Source organism: Hyperoodon ampullatus, assembly GCF_949752795.1.
Source record: "Hyperoodon ampullatus genome assembly, chromosome: 11".
NCBI lineage: Eukaryota > Metazoa > Chordata > Mammalia > Artiodactyla > Ziphiidae > Hyperoodon > Hyperoodon ampullatus.
The window spans coordinates 42,120,422-42,134,388 of record NC_136924.1 but is presented as its reverse complement, the minus strand read 5'-3'; the positions used below and the strand labels follow the sequence as shown (position 1 = coordinate 42,134,388).

At 54.5% G+C, this 13,967-nt stretch overlaps 1 protein-coding gene across 1 annotated transcript in view; it reads left to right on the top strand.

Annotated features, from left to right (window-relative positions):
• Nucleotides 1-534: 534 nt before the first annotated feature.
• CERK (ceramide kinase) overlaps nt 535-13,967 on the top strand; it is a gene marked incomplete at its 5' end in the record, with an annotated part of 48,415 nt that continues 34,982 nt past the window's right edge. The window contains one exon of the mRNA XM_079714434.1: nt 535-667. Coding sequence (XP_079570560.1) covers nt 535-667 — 133 coding nt within the window. The remainder of the gene's footprint in view (nt 668-13,967) is intronic.

Genomic DNA, 13,967 nt, shown 5'->3' with positions numbered 1-13,967 from the left:
GGCCCCTCCCCCGCCCCCTCCTCTCTCCTCTCCCCCCCACCACGCCCGGCCCCCTTCTCAGGTCCCCCCGCCCAGACCCCCCCTTGGTTCCTCGGCTCGGCACCCCCCTCGTCCGTCCCCTCCTCGTCCCCTCCCAGTCCCAACGCCCGGTCCCCCTCGCAGCCTTTCCTTGTCCTCTCGCCCCGCCCCACATCCCCCGGCCGACTCCTCCCCTCCCCCGTCTAGCCCCCTCCCAGTCCCCTCAGTCCGGCCCTCCTCCCCAGCCCGACCCTCTCTCCCTCCCCCGCTCCTCCCCCTCCCCGTCCCCCGCCTGGTCCCCCGCCTGGTCCCCCGCGGCCGCTCTGCGTACGGGGTGACGCAGCACCGCCCAGCCGCCCGCCCCGCCGCCGACGCCGACGCCGCCGCCGCCGCCGCCGCAGCCGCGACCCGGCCGGGCTCCAGGGGCCGCTAACGGTCCAGCGCCCCTCGGCGTCTGCGCGCCCGCCCGGCGCCCTCAGCCTGGCCGACCCGGCGGCGCCCTGGGCGCTGGGCGCGATGGGAGCCGCGGAGCCGCTGCGCTCGGTGCTATGGGTGAAGCAGCAGCGCTGCGCAGTGAGCCTGGACCCCGCGCGGGCGCTGCTGCGCTGGTGGCGGAGCCCGGGGCCCGGAGCCGGCGCCCCCGGCGCGGGTGAGTGTCGCCGCCGGCCCGCGGGCTCGGCCGGGATGGCGGGGCAGGGAGGGGCCGGGGAAGAGGGGGCGGGGAGGCCGGCAGGCGGGGGCCCCGGGACCGGAGGCCCGGAGATGGGGCCCGGGGTCCCGGCAGCAGCTGGCAGGGAGGAGTACCGGGCTCCGAGGGTGTGTACACTCCGGGACCGGAGTGACAAAGAGCGAGCGCCGGGGCGGGGGCGTGGGTGGAGGGAGGTGCCGGCGGGGAGGGCCGGAGCCCGGGCGCCTGCGGTCCCGGCGAGGATGCGACCCCGGAGGGCGAGGCGCGGGGTGGTGACGGCAGGGGAGGTCTGCGGCCCGGGAGGGGTCGCCTGGACGGGGCCGCATCTCCGTGACCGGCCCGCAAGTATCTGAAAGGCACCATCCGGGTCGATTGTGAGACTGATTACGGATGGATCCCGAGGGAGTGCCGGCGCCCCGCACTCGGTTTCAGTTGAACCCGAGTACAGATGCTTTTCGTTAGCGGGGATCCAGAGCGGGGTCAGGAATTCCTGTTGTAAAGTGAAAGGCTCATGATCTTCTGTCTGGGATGTGCTCCCTGGTGGGGTTGGTGTGGGTGTTAATTCCGGTGCAACAGGCTGGACGCAGGACCTGCGGAGGCCCTCCGATTTGGAGAAGTGTAATTTAATTGAAAAGGGCACTCTCTCTCCCCAAGGAGAAGGGGCCAGCGGCTCCCGGGGCCGAGACGTCGGCGGCAGAGGGGTGGGCAGAGGCTTATCAAGGAGGTGTCATTTGACTCCTGGCGGGAGGAGGAGGATTACAGGAGGCGCCTTTGGACAGTGAGTATAGGGGGGAGGCGTCCATGGCAGGAGAGGAAGCCCAGGGCTGGCGAGTGTGGGTGTGTTTCCATCTCATTCATTTGTCTTTCGCAATTTTTTATTGAGGGCCTGTCCGGGAAGGGCGCGGCGGTAATCCTCGCCTCTGCTCAACGCACGTGACAAAGTCCCTGCCGCAATGGAGCATTTTCCATTATTGGGAGAGACAAGAGGGCAACACATAGGGGCGTGTATGTCTCAGAAGAGCCCTGCAGGGTAGGGGCAGGTCGCTGTGGTGCAGGGGGTCCCAGAAGTCCTCACTTGCAGGGGGGCATTGGACCAGAGCCCTGGAGGGACCTGTGCACATTGGGAAGAGATGGTCCTTGCAGGAAGACCACAAGTGCCAAGGCCGGAGGTCCACGGGGTGCTGCAGGAACGGAGGGAGATGGGGGAGGGGAAACGGGGCTGTTTGGGTGGCATGGGCTGAGATGGGGACCCCTGGAGGGCTTTATCCATCTTAACCTGGAGAAAGGATCCCTGTGGCAGCTTGGAGGAGAGCAGACAGAGGAGGGACTGCAGGTGGGAGGTTGCTGGCCTAGTCCTGGTGGGAGTGGTGGTGAGCAGGGCTGGGTCTGCCTGGGTTGAATGAGCAGCGCCAGGGGAACGTGATTTCCAGGTTAGTAGTTACTGAAACTGCAGGAGCAGGGATTTCGTGGTTAATTATCGGGGAGGGGTGTGTAGGTCAGGGTTCTCTGGTGGATGTTCTGAGTTTGGGATGGCTTTCAGATGCCTTGGGGGCAGTCAGGGGTGCCGCGATGGGTCTGGGGGTGCTTTCTGACACTGAGGTTGTGTGGCGCTTCTGGTGGGGGAGCGGTGAGGCAGAGCTGGCCGGTTAATTGGGGCTAAGGTCAAGGGTGATCTCGGACTTTTGGTTTCTAGCCTCGGCGTCACCAGAAGCATGGTCTGCAGAGAGCTTATCTGTGGCTGGGGGCCTGAGGCGCTACCCTTCTACCAGCTTTCTGTTGTCCCCTTGGGAAGACATGTCACTCCTCAGACGTCATCCTCCGGCCTCCTGGCACCACACGACTAGGTCTTGCCTGGCCTGTCCCCGAGGGCTTTTGAGCTTTCCTGTAAACCTCTCGGCTTAAGGATGGGGCACTGCCATTTCGTGGGGCACGTGGGCGCAGCCACTGTGCTTCTGTCCTGTATCCCATTCAAACATGATGCATTCCTGCGGGGCAGCTTCTCCTGTATTTTACGGATATAGAGAGTTTTAGAAAACGGCCCAACTAGTGGTTGAACCCGGGTTTGAGGCGTGGTGGGTCCAACTCCAGCTGCTGTGCACCGGGTGGTGTGGCCTCCCTCAGGCCACAGTGGCCATGTGGACACTGGACAGACCCCACCCGTCGGGACGTCTCGGTGGGGAAGTCACCCCTTGCCTGCTTTCAGCGTTGGCATCCTCAGCCGGCTACCATTATGGTTTCCGGTCCTCAGATCCTCGGTTTTGTGTGGCGTGCTTTGGGGCAGCCCCTCACTGGCACAGCTGCCTGCCCTCTTCCCGGGAACGGTGGTTACTTCACTCTTAAAAACCGTGAAGACCCTTTCATACAGGGACTGGTATGCAAGAGATTGGTCGCCCCCCCGGAGAGGCTGGGGTTGTGGGAGCCCTGGCACCCCCTGTGCAACCCACCACCCTGGGAAAGCAGTGGGTCAGCAGTGCAGGGACGCAGCTGCTGCAGCTTGGGGCTTTCCTCATAGCTGCATCCCCAGGGCAGTGGGGTCTGAGTCAGATGATTCCATGCTTGAGAGCAGCACTGGCACTAGGGAGACGCGAATCAGTCCACGGGACATTTGATTCAGTTACAGAGTGGCAGTACCCAGCCTGCCACAGTCCCAGGTGTGTCTGCTTGCCGGGATGGACTGTGGCTTGGCCGGGGAGGGAAGGGAGGGGAGGGCTGTGCAAAAACAGACTGATGGGGTAGGGAGTGAATTGAGATCACCTTCGAAGAAGGACAGAGGCGGGACCTGCCCCGGGGCAGCCGCGTGCACTGGGTGCAGCCGCTTCATCTGACCCTCTCAGTTTCTCCATAGCATCGCTCCTGTTTTCAGACAGGAAAAATGGAAGTTGTGAACTGATTGCAGTTGACTGTAATGTCCAGAAGGGAGCTGGCTTTTAATCCAGGCCCACGCTCCTTCATCTGTGAGGGGGCTCAGCGGTTGAGAGCAAAGGAGGCACCAGGATTTCAGGGGGCAGCGTTGTCTGGACCCAGGAACAGCTGCTCTTAAGGAAGCTGTGAGGCTCCGGGGCGCCAGCTTGGCCGGAAGTGGGGCAGACTGAAAACAGGAAACCCGGACCCAGTCTTCTCACAGTGGGTCGGGCTAGTTCAGCTTGAAACAGACTGAAACTGTATCTGGGCTGTACCCCCCGGGGTTCAGGAAAAGAGACTCTGGATGTGTTCCTTTAGAGTTGGGGCTGGGAGGAGTATGTTGGCACCCTGGGGCGGGGTGGGGCAGTGCCCAGGCTCCACCTTTGAAGGAAACCCTCCCCTTCCTCTGGCAGCTCCCCCCGAATCTGGGATGCCCCAGGGCTGATGGGGTGCTCCTTGGGTAGGTCACTGCTATATTATAGAGTGTCCCCAACACCCCTACGCAGTGCCCAGCAAAAGGTAGGCAAGCCACAGATACTTAAAACAAAAAGTTTTTTTATGCTTACAAAAGTAACTCATGTTGATTTAATAAAATCTAGAAAAACAGAAAAGCACACAGAAAAAGAATCACCCTTAGTCTTAACCTTCAACAGTGATTTTTTTTTTTTTGCTGTACGCGGGCCTCTCACTGTTGTGGCCTCTCCCGTTGCGGAGCACAGGCTCCGGACGCGCAGGCTCAGCGGCCATGGCTCACGGGCCCAGCCGCTCCGCAGCATGTGGGATCTTCCCGGACCGGAGCACGAACCCGCGTCCCCTGCATCGGCAGGCGGACTCTCAACCACTGCGCCACCAGGGAAGCCCAAAACATGATTTTTTTAACGTCAACTTTATTGAGGCATAATTTGCATACAATAAAATTCACACATTTTAAGTGTATAGTTTGGTGACTTTGCCATGTTTGATCATCTGTCCTAAGGAAAAAGACAAGTACTTAAGGAACTGTGTTTAGGCTTTAGAAAATATATTTTCTGTGTGTTTGTTAAGATACTGATGACCCCCTCCTTGTGTCCCTCGTCCCCATTCTCCCGGGGCTCCTCGTGTGCCTGTGCACGGCAGGTGCTGAACAACCCTGTGTGGATGGCCACATATGGGAGGTGAGGTGTGGCCTGCCCCTGGCCACATGGTGAGTGGAGGCCACCTCGGGACTGGGCTCCGGCTGTGTGGGATGCAGCATGTCCTGGGGTCACCGCTGCAGGAGAACGTGGGGGGAGTGGTTGCTTTGCTGTTTGCTCTCCCAGCACCTTGACTTTTCTCTGGAGGATGTGGGTTCGAAACCATTGGAAGTGGCTGGGAAGCTGAATGGTTTGTGTAAAGCCCACAAATTCTACAGAATCCCCTAAAGCGTAAACACCACAGATCCTGTAGTCCTGTGTTTCAGTATCCCCTGATGTGTCGTAGTTATGCCCCATGAGGAAGTCAGAAGTGCTGTAGATAGTGTCAGATGATGTAAAGCTAACGACCTGCACAGTGTGATAGGAGGAATCTCAGTATATTTGAATAGGAAATAAATGGCAATCCTGTCTACCTGTTTCAGAAAAAAAATAGAATCTCATTCTGGATTTGCATGTGATTCACTGTCGGAAGAGACGTACAGGCTTTTGTGGTTTCGAAAGCAGATGTCAGGAAAACAGCAGTGCTGCCTGCCATCTGTCTCTCTAGGCACCTGCCTCAGTTATGTTCAGGTTACATGACTTAACAGTAGGCGAACGTGGTCATAAATACTGTAATCTGAGATAATTCAAAGGTTAACTTTTATTTGTTACTCTAAAATAGGTCAGCAAACATTTTCTTCAAAAGCCAGATAGCAATTATTTTAGGCTCTGTGGGTCACAACTTCTCAGCTCTGCTGTTTTAGCACAAAAGCTGATGTAGGCAGCATGAGAGTGAATGCACATGGCCGTGTGCCAACAAAACTTTATTTACAAAAGTGGGCAGCAAGCTGAATTTGGCCTGAAGTTTGCCGACCCTGCTCTAAACCATTATTTATCATTATGCGTTTTCCTGCTCTGTTGTTTGGTGCATTCATATTCAGGATTGCTATGTCTTCATTTTGGATTGACCCTTTTTTCGTTGTGTAATGCCCTTCTCTGTGTCTGATCATTGTGTTTGTTCTGGAGTCTACTTTATTGATTGACACGGCCACTCCTGCTGCACACGTCTTTTCCATCCTTTCACTTTCAACCTGCTTACATCATTAGATTTGAAGTGAGTTTCTTTAGACTGCATAGGGTTGACTCATGTTTTTTAATTAACTAAGCCAATTTATGTCTTTTTAATGTAAATATATTAGGGCTTAAGTCTACCATTTTATTTTTTGTTTTCTGGTTTTTGTTTCTCTGTTTTTCCCTGCCTTCCTGTGAATTACTTAAAAATATTTTTTTAGAATTCCATTTTGATTTGTCTATATATCTTCATCTTTTTTATTAGCTGTTTATTGTGGTAAAATATCCATATTGTTTTTGAGTGCACCTCTTTGTACAGAGGTGGAGTGGTTCCCCAAGGTATTGGTCTATATATACGTATCTCATCCCAATCTTGTGGTGCTGCCATTTCACCAATTTGAGTGAAGTGCAGAAACCCTACCTCTCTGCGTCACTTTACTCTCCCGTTTTATAATGAAATTGTCTTAATTATTTCTTCTACATGCATTTAGAACCACATTAGTGTTATAATTTTCTCTCCCACCCACAAACATAATTTAGAAAAGTCAGGAAGCAAAGGAAATCCTATTGTGTTTACCCATATCTTTGCTTACTCTGTTCTTTCTTTGCCACCCCCCCCCCCCCCCCCGGACTCTTATCACTTCATTTCTACTTCCTGCATCCTTTCTTTTATGATAGGTCTGCTGGCAACAAGTTCTCTTAGTTTTTCTTCATCTGAAAATGTCTTAATTTCTCCTTTATCCCTGAAGGATATTTTTGCTGGGTGTAAGATTCCAGGTTGACCATTCTTTTCTTTTCAGCACTGGAAAAATATTGTGCCACTTCCTTCTGGCTTCCATGGTTTCTGAGGAGAAATCCACTGTCATTCAAATTTTTCTCACCTGTAGGTTAGGTGGTGTTTCTTTCTCACTGATGTGAACATTCTTTTCCTTGTACTTGATTTTCAGAATCCAGACTGTAGTGTGTCTTGGACTGGATTTCTTTGGATTAGTCATATTTGAGGTTATGCCTTTTGTCAAATTTGGGAAGTTTTCAGCCATTATTTTTTGAACACATTTTCAGCCCCTCTCCTTCTCTACTTCTGGGACTGTAGTGACACACATGTTGGATCCTCCATTATAATCCCACAGGTCTCTGAGGCTCTGTTCATTTTTTTTGTTTTGTTTTGTTTTTGCTTTTAATTCTGTTTTCCTCTGCTGTTCAATTTGAGTCATTTCTGTTGTCCCATCTTCCAGTTCACTGATTCTTTCGTCTGCCCCTCCGTTCTGCTGTTGAGTCCACCTGTTGTTTTCTGTTTTGGTTACTGTATTTTTCAGTTCTAAAATGTCCATTTGGGTCTTATTTATATCTTCTACTTCTTTTTTCTTTTTTGAAGATTTATTTATTATTTATTTATTTTATTTATTTTTGGCTGCATCGGGTCTTAGTTGCAGCGTGCGCGATCTTTGTTGAGGCATGCACGATCTTTGTTGAGCCATGTGAGCTTCTCTCTAGTTGTGGTGCACAGGCTCCAGGGCACGTGGGCTCTGTAATTTGCGGCACACGGGCCTTCTAGTTGAGGCGCGAGGGCTCAGTAGTTGTGGCACATGGGCTTAGTTGCCCTGCAGCATGTGGGATCTTAGTTTCCCGACCAGGGGTCGAACCTGCATTCCCTGCATTAGAAGGAGGATTCCTTACCACTGGACCGCCAGGGAAGTCCCTATATCTTCTACTTCTTTGCTAAGACGTTTTTTCTTTGCTGAGTCTTTATAGGTCTTCATTTGTTTCAGGTGTGTAATTGTTCGTGAAGCCTTTTCGTAGTGGCTGCTTTAAGGTCCTTGTCAGAAAATGCTAACATCTTTGTCATCTCGGTGTTGGCATCCAGTGATAGTCTTTTTTTCTCTCATTTTGAGATCTTCCTAGTTCTTGGCATTGTGGTTGATTTTAGATTGAAACCTGGACATTTTTGTACTGTTATGAAATTTTGGATCTTATTTAAATTTCTTCTTTTAGCTTGCTCTCTCTGACACTGCTCCATCAGGGAAGAGGGGGACTAGTTACCGCCAGGTGGGGGAAGAAATCCAGGTTCCCCTTGGGCCTGTTGACAGTCGGGGGGAGGGGCGCCTCATTGCTGCTGGGTGGGCTAGGACTTCCGGCCCCCCACTAGGCCTGCACAGAGACCCCCTTGGCTGGAAGGGGTAGGGGTGCCTCACAACTGCTCTCCAAGGGGCTCTCCAAGGGTCTCCTGACACCTGGGTAGGTGGAGGTGGGTGGTGGTGAAAATCCTGTCTTTCCCCTAGGTCTCCGCTGACACCACCCCACTACTGCTGAGTGAAGGTGGAAGTCCACTCCCCCTTTGTCTCTACCGACCCCTGTGAGGAGTGAGGCTCGTTACCAGCTGGCTGGGATGAACGTTCTGGCTCCCTGCCTGCCTTCCCTCACGCCACGCCACGCTGGTGGGGAGTGTCGGGTGCCTCCCTACACCCCTGAGGGTGGAAGTCTAGGCTCCCAGGTGGACTTTGCTGGTGTGTGGGCATGAGGCCAGGTTTCCTGTGTGTTTGTTGTTTGTCTAGAAGTTTCCTGTCTTACTGGGCTGTCCTTCCCCTGGTACTTTGGCCAGAGAGGGCACTCTTTGTTGGGGTTTTTGGTTTGTACCCACTGGCATTTCCAGGTTGCTGTTCTTCAAATCTGAGGTGCATGAAGCAAAAGGAAACCCAGGGAACTCACCCCTGTCCTTCCCTGGTCCCGAGGTCCCCGGCCAGCTTCCTCCTTCTCCCCACCTTTCAGAGTCTCCCTGGCGTTTGTGTGATACATGGCTTAGCGGAGGAACAGGGAAAAGCACACCTCGTCCATCATCTCGGCAGCGGAAGGTCCCTGTGCATTTTTTAAAATATTTTTTCTCTCTGTTATACAGAACAGATTATTCCTACTGACCTGTTCAGCTTCACTGGCTTTCCTCTATCACCCCCACTCCGCTACTGAGCACAGCTAGTGGATGTTTTATTTCAGATGCTGTACTTTCAGTTTTAAAGCTCCCATTTGCTTCCTTCTAATAGTTTATTTTTCTCTCCTGGGAACTTCTGTCATCTTTCCATTCATGTTAAGAATGTTCAGCTGTACCTCACCGAGCACGGTTATACCGACCACGTTAAAGTTTTTGTCTGATGCCTCTGACATCTGGGTCATCTCAGGCCGGGCGTCTGTGGACTGTCTTTCCCTTGGGCATGTCAGCGTTTTCTGGTTCTTGGTGTGCTGATTAATTTTGTACCTTGGACATTTTTCATATTTCTTTGTAAGGCTCTGGGTCCCGTCAAAGTCCTTTGGAGAATTTTCTTTTCTTAGGCAGGTGCTCAGCCTGGTTGTACACAGACGGCAAGTCGGTCTCACGTTGTGGGAGGGGTTTCCACATCAGTCCAGCTCTCAAGGCCTTTTTCACGCTGTGGGGGGCCGCCCTGGTGTTTGTCACTCAGGGGTGAGTCTGGGGCCGGGGAGCTGGCACACTTGGCAGTTTGGCTCCTGAGGCTCCTCTGTGCCTCCCATGGTTCAGCACGCGGAGGCCAGGCGGGAGCCTGGCGTGTGTCAGTTCACAGGCAGAGCCAGGGCGCCCTTCCCAGCCCTGCCGGCCACGCTCTGGCTCCTCTGGACAGAGGGGTGGGTGTTTGCTGTCCGCATCCAGTGAGCTGTTCTAGATCTCAGGCTGCCCTTGGCTCAGAGCTGGGGATGGAGAGGAAAGGAAGGCTCTGGAAGACTGCCGGGCGCTGCTCCTTCTGCGTGGATGCTGCTCCGGCCACTGGCCTACTGCTCTTTGCTTTTGGCGCCTTCAGTTAACTCTCTCCCTCCCATCTTGTCCAGACCTCTTGGTCACCATCAGAGGAGGGATAGGCGGTGATGCGCCTGCTTCATCCTGGTCGGAACTGTGTTTGTCTAGGCTGACTTTCTCATGCCTGTAGTGCTGTGCTTACCGCCTCAAGTAATCCTCACCATAGCCCTTGGAGCCATCCTGGTGTTGTCCCCATTTCAGAGATGGCAGTCTGGGGCAGGTGGGGGGCTGCTCCAGAGCTCGGGCGCTGAGATCCTGGGGTACGCCCCCTGCAAGGACGTGGATGCCGGGGTTCGTTTCTGCAGTGCCCACTGCCTTTCCTAGCAGGCAGGTGGGCAGAGAGCAGGGTTCTTGGAGCAGGAAGCAGTCTGGTTGCAGCCCCCAGCGGCCGGGGGCGGGGGCACCACACGGGCTCCTGGTCACTAGGCTGGGGATGCTTGCACAGGGTAGCACGCGGTCGGAGGAGCCTGTGGCTGTGCGAGTGGGAGTCGGGGACGGGCTGTTTCCTGTGTGTGGAAATGCAGTTGTGCCAGAGTTGACTCCACGGTATACGGTCCACAGGTCCAGGGTCAGTGCAACCTGTCCCCTGAATCTACGGCCTGGGGACCCGAGGAGAACCCTGTCCCAAGCAGGTGTGGCAGAGGCGTTTCCTGAAAGGCCAGGCCCAGTCCTCTCACGGGTGCTGATGGAGCAGAACCCCGAGGGCGGCAGGGCCGGGGGCCACCTGGAACCGGACGCTTGGCCAGGTCGCTAGACCACTGGTGCTTCAGGACTGCTGGGCTCTCCCCGCAATGGCCGGGGTCAAAGGCCAAAGTGTGACAAAGGTGGTAGCGAGTCCCTCTTAGGCAGGACTGTTTCAGGATGGGCCGGAGCTGCTCTGGTTTCCGGGTTGTGAGTCAGGAGGACACGCTGATGCCTTATCTTTCCGGACGGTGTTGATGACGTTTCTTCATGTGGGGACGACAGCGAACTGTCAGCACTGTGATGTCTGCATCCTGTCTCCACGCCCCATTCAAAGGGCAGGTGCACGTGTGTGAGTGTGTGCACAGGTGTGTGTGAGAGACTGCAGGAGCATGTGCACGTGTGCCTGTGTGTGAGCAGTGGCTCCTGGGTGGAGAGGGGCTGCCCGCCCTGCCCTCCGGCCTGTGGCCCCAGCAGCCCCCGCGTCTCGGCTTCCTCTCTGGCCACACGCGCCTTGTGCAGCCTTTCTCAGGGAACCAGTGGACATGAGACCGCACCCGATCCGCGAAGCCGCTGATTCCCAGGCCTCCATCCAGAGCACGCCCGCTCCCTCCTTCCCGGGGACCCCTTGGCCCACGTCTGCATGGCATCTTGGGGGCCCGGGTGGATGGTACCAGGCCTGCAGCGGGTCTGCCCTGGTACCCAAGGGCCCTGGGAGGCCTGATAGAGAATGTTCCGTGGAAGGGGGTCCGAGGGCCGGGGCTTTAGGCTCATTTGCCAGAAGCGGTGCTGCCTCAGAGGTCTGGGTCCACGGAAACACGCGCTACTGACTCTTTGTACTGTCCGTGCCTCACCTGACAGCTCAACAGGGGCGCCCAGGAGCCGTGAGGCATCTTAGATGAGAGTCCAAGGCGGTGAGCCTCTGGAGCCGCTCGTCCCTGCCTGGGGCTTCCTGGACTGCGCCCTCCTGGCCTCTGGCACCGCCTCCGCCTCCGTGGTACTTAGCTCCCTCTGCACTCCCTCTGCTCCAGCCCCACTGGCCTCTGCCTGTCCTGAAGCTCCGCAGGGATTCTCGTGCCCCAGGGCCTTTGCCCGGCTCCTAGGTTGCCATCAGCCTTTGTCCGTGAGGCATCCCACCCCCCTGCAGCCCCCCAGCCCCGTGGACCTGCTCTGCTGCCTTTTCCATAGCATTTATGACTCTGGATAAGTTGATAAAACACGTATATCAACTTAGTCGTTTCTCAGAGGCCTCCCCACATCCGACCGTTACCTGCCAGAGGGCGGGGTTTTTTTTCCCAGCACCGCCTCCTTGTCTGAAGCTAGGTGGGCCCGCAGCAGTGCTGAGCGCGTGAGTGGAGCCTGGCGGGGCAGCTTCGGGCGCAGTGCCTGGGCTTTTTAATGGTTACTCATGAGCCTTGGTGACTCACGTGTGTTAAGGTTTAGCATGAACCATGATATACCTGATAATTGAATATCTTCTACGAGAAAAGTACATCTTGAAATATTTTAGGGCCTAAGGATGCCAAAGATGTTGTGCCTGGAATGATCTAGAAAGGTTTAAAAATAGACTCAACTGAGCTGGACACTGATTCAGCCCACAGACTCAGAGAGCCCGTGGGGTTCCAGGTGGGCCCCGGCCTGCCCTGCCGGCTCCCCCAGCCCGCTTCTTCTCCCTGTAAACCTGACTGTAAGCAGCTCCACTGGTCGGGCCGCTTTTCCTAAGAAAAGTGCCTGCTGCCCTTCCTCTTCCTCTCATCCCCGGTCCCTTATCTAAATGCCCTCACGTGCCGTTTTCTGTAGATCCCATGTTTCCCTCCTAGGGCCTGTACAGTCTCTGGCTGGTGAGGATGCCAGCTGGCTCTTGCCACCTTCTGGAGTTTCTTGAGCCTAAGGGGATAGAGTGTCTCGGACAGGATTACCTCTGAGGACACTTAGCCTCATGCACCCGAGTCATAGTAAGAGATGTTACCTGCCCCCTGCCATGGAGAGCGCTAAGAACAGCTAACACACGTGGGTGCGGCCTGGCACCAGGCCCTCTTCTCAGCACTTTAGGTGAGAATCCTTTCATTCTCACGTGTCCCCATTTTACAGAGAAGGTAACTCAGCACAGAGATGCTAGGCATTTGCCCAAGGTCACACAGCTGGGAAGCGCCAGGGCCCAGTTCCAGCCTTGGCTTCTACTCTGGATCCACTGTCGGTCCTTCTGGTCAACAGTGGGGACTGCTGTTTGGCCGGAGTGAGGAAAGGCGGGCTTGTGAGCCAGGCTCGACTTCGGGTCAGAAGAGATGAAAAGGGAGGAGGCTGCTGGGGAGGAGGGTTGCTCCTGTGAGCATCCCCGGGTAGCTGCCAGAGCTGCCGTGGTGGACAGACGGTCAGGGCCCCTGCAGCACATGGGACACGCACACCAGGTTCCCTCCCAGGCTGGTGTCCTGGTGACGTGCTGGCCACTGCGGGTGTGCAGACAAGGGTCAAAGGTCACATTGTACTGGATCAAGTGAATTATAATTGACCAGCACCTTATCTGAACATCAGGAACTTCGGGGCTAAACTAACTAGGATATACTTACAGTTTTGTTTGAAATTATTGTGTTATTGAAATAAACCAGTAAGGGACTTCTCTGGCGGTCCAATGGTTAAGACTCTGTGATTCCACTGCAAGGGGCATGGGTTAGATCCCTGGTCGGGGAACTAACATCCTGCATGCTGTGTGGTGTGGCCCAAAACAAAACAAAACCAACAAACAAAAACCCAATAAGAAATAGTTACAAATGGAAATTTAATTATTAACATAGATCATTCAGTGGAAACAATTATTGTTCTAATAGAAACGTGACCTGCTATTGATAAGTCTGTAGGACTTGCCATTCTTCTTCTAGACAAATAACCCTGGAGTGGCAGCTGCATAACCTTACAGAGCTTGTAAGAAATCGAAGAGGAGCTGTGTTGGTTTGTTTCCAACTTTGTTTCCAAAGTGATAGGAATCTAATTTTACTTAAATTTTTTTTGTGTGTCAGGCTAGACTGGGTGAAATGTAGCCATTATGGGTGATACAATTTTATTTGTAATCCGTAGGGTCAGAGTAACTACAGATTGTCCTCACCGGGGGCTGCTGATGGGTCGCCCTTGGGCTAAATTTGGCCCACAGATATTTTTTGACTTGTCCAGTGAGGTTTTCTTTTCCTTTTCAAATTGTAGTCAACATTTTAAATCAGGAGATTTCACACCAAAATATCCAAGCTACTGGCGTATCCCTGAGTGATGTCGCCTGTGTGCTGTGATCAGGACTGTGGCCTCCAGGTGGTCGGGGTGCTTGGGTGCCACCCGCCCACCGCCTTGTGGAGCTTCGAGAACACGATCTTGAAACATCAAGCTGCCGAACGAATTTCCCATTTCTGTGGAGTTAGAAGACAAATTTTTTTCTATATGAGAAAAGCCATTGGGGATTGCCTGGGTTCGGTAGGGTACCTGAGAAGTAGCTACCTTCAAGATTTGCCTGTTTTGACTGAGATTGGAAAACTGTTCTAGAAATGTCTAGTGGGGTATGTGGACATGCAGAGGGGGAGGGTGCTTACCCAGCGTCCACCTGTCAGTCTCCGTGCTCCCCTCCATTGCCCCCGTGGGATTTGGGGCAGGTGTGGACCTGCCATCACGGGCCGTG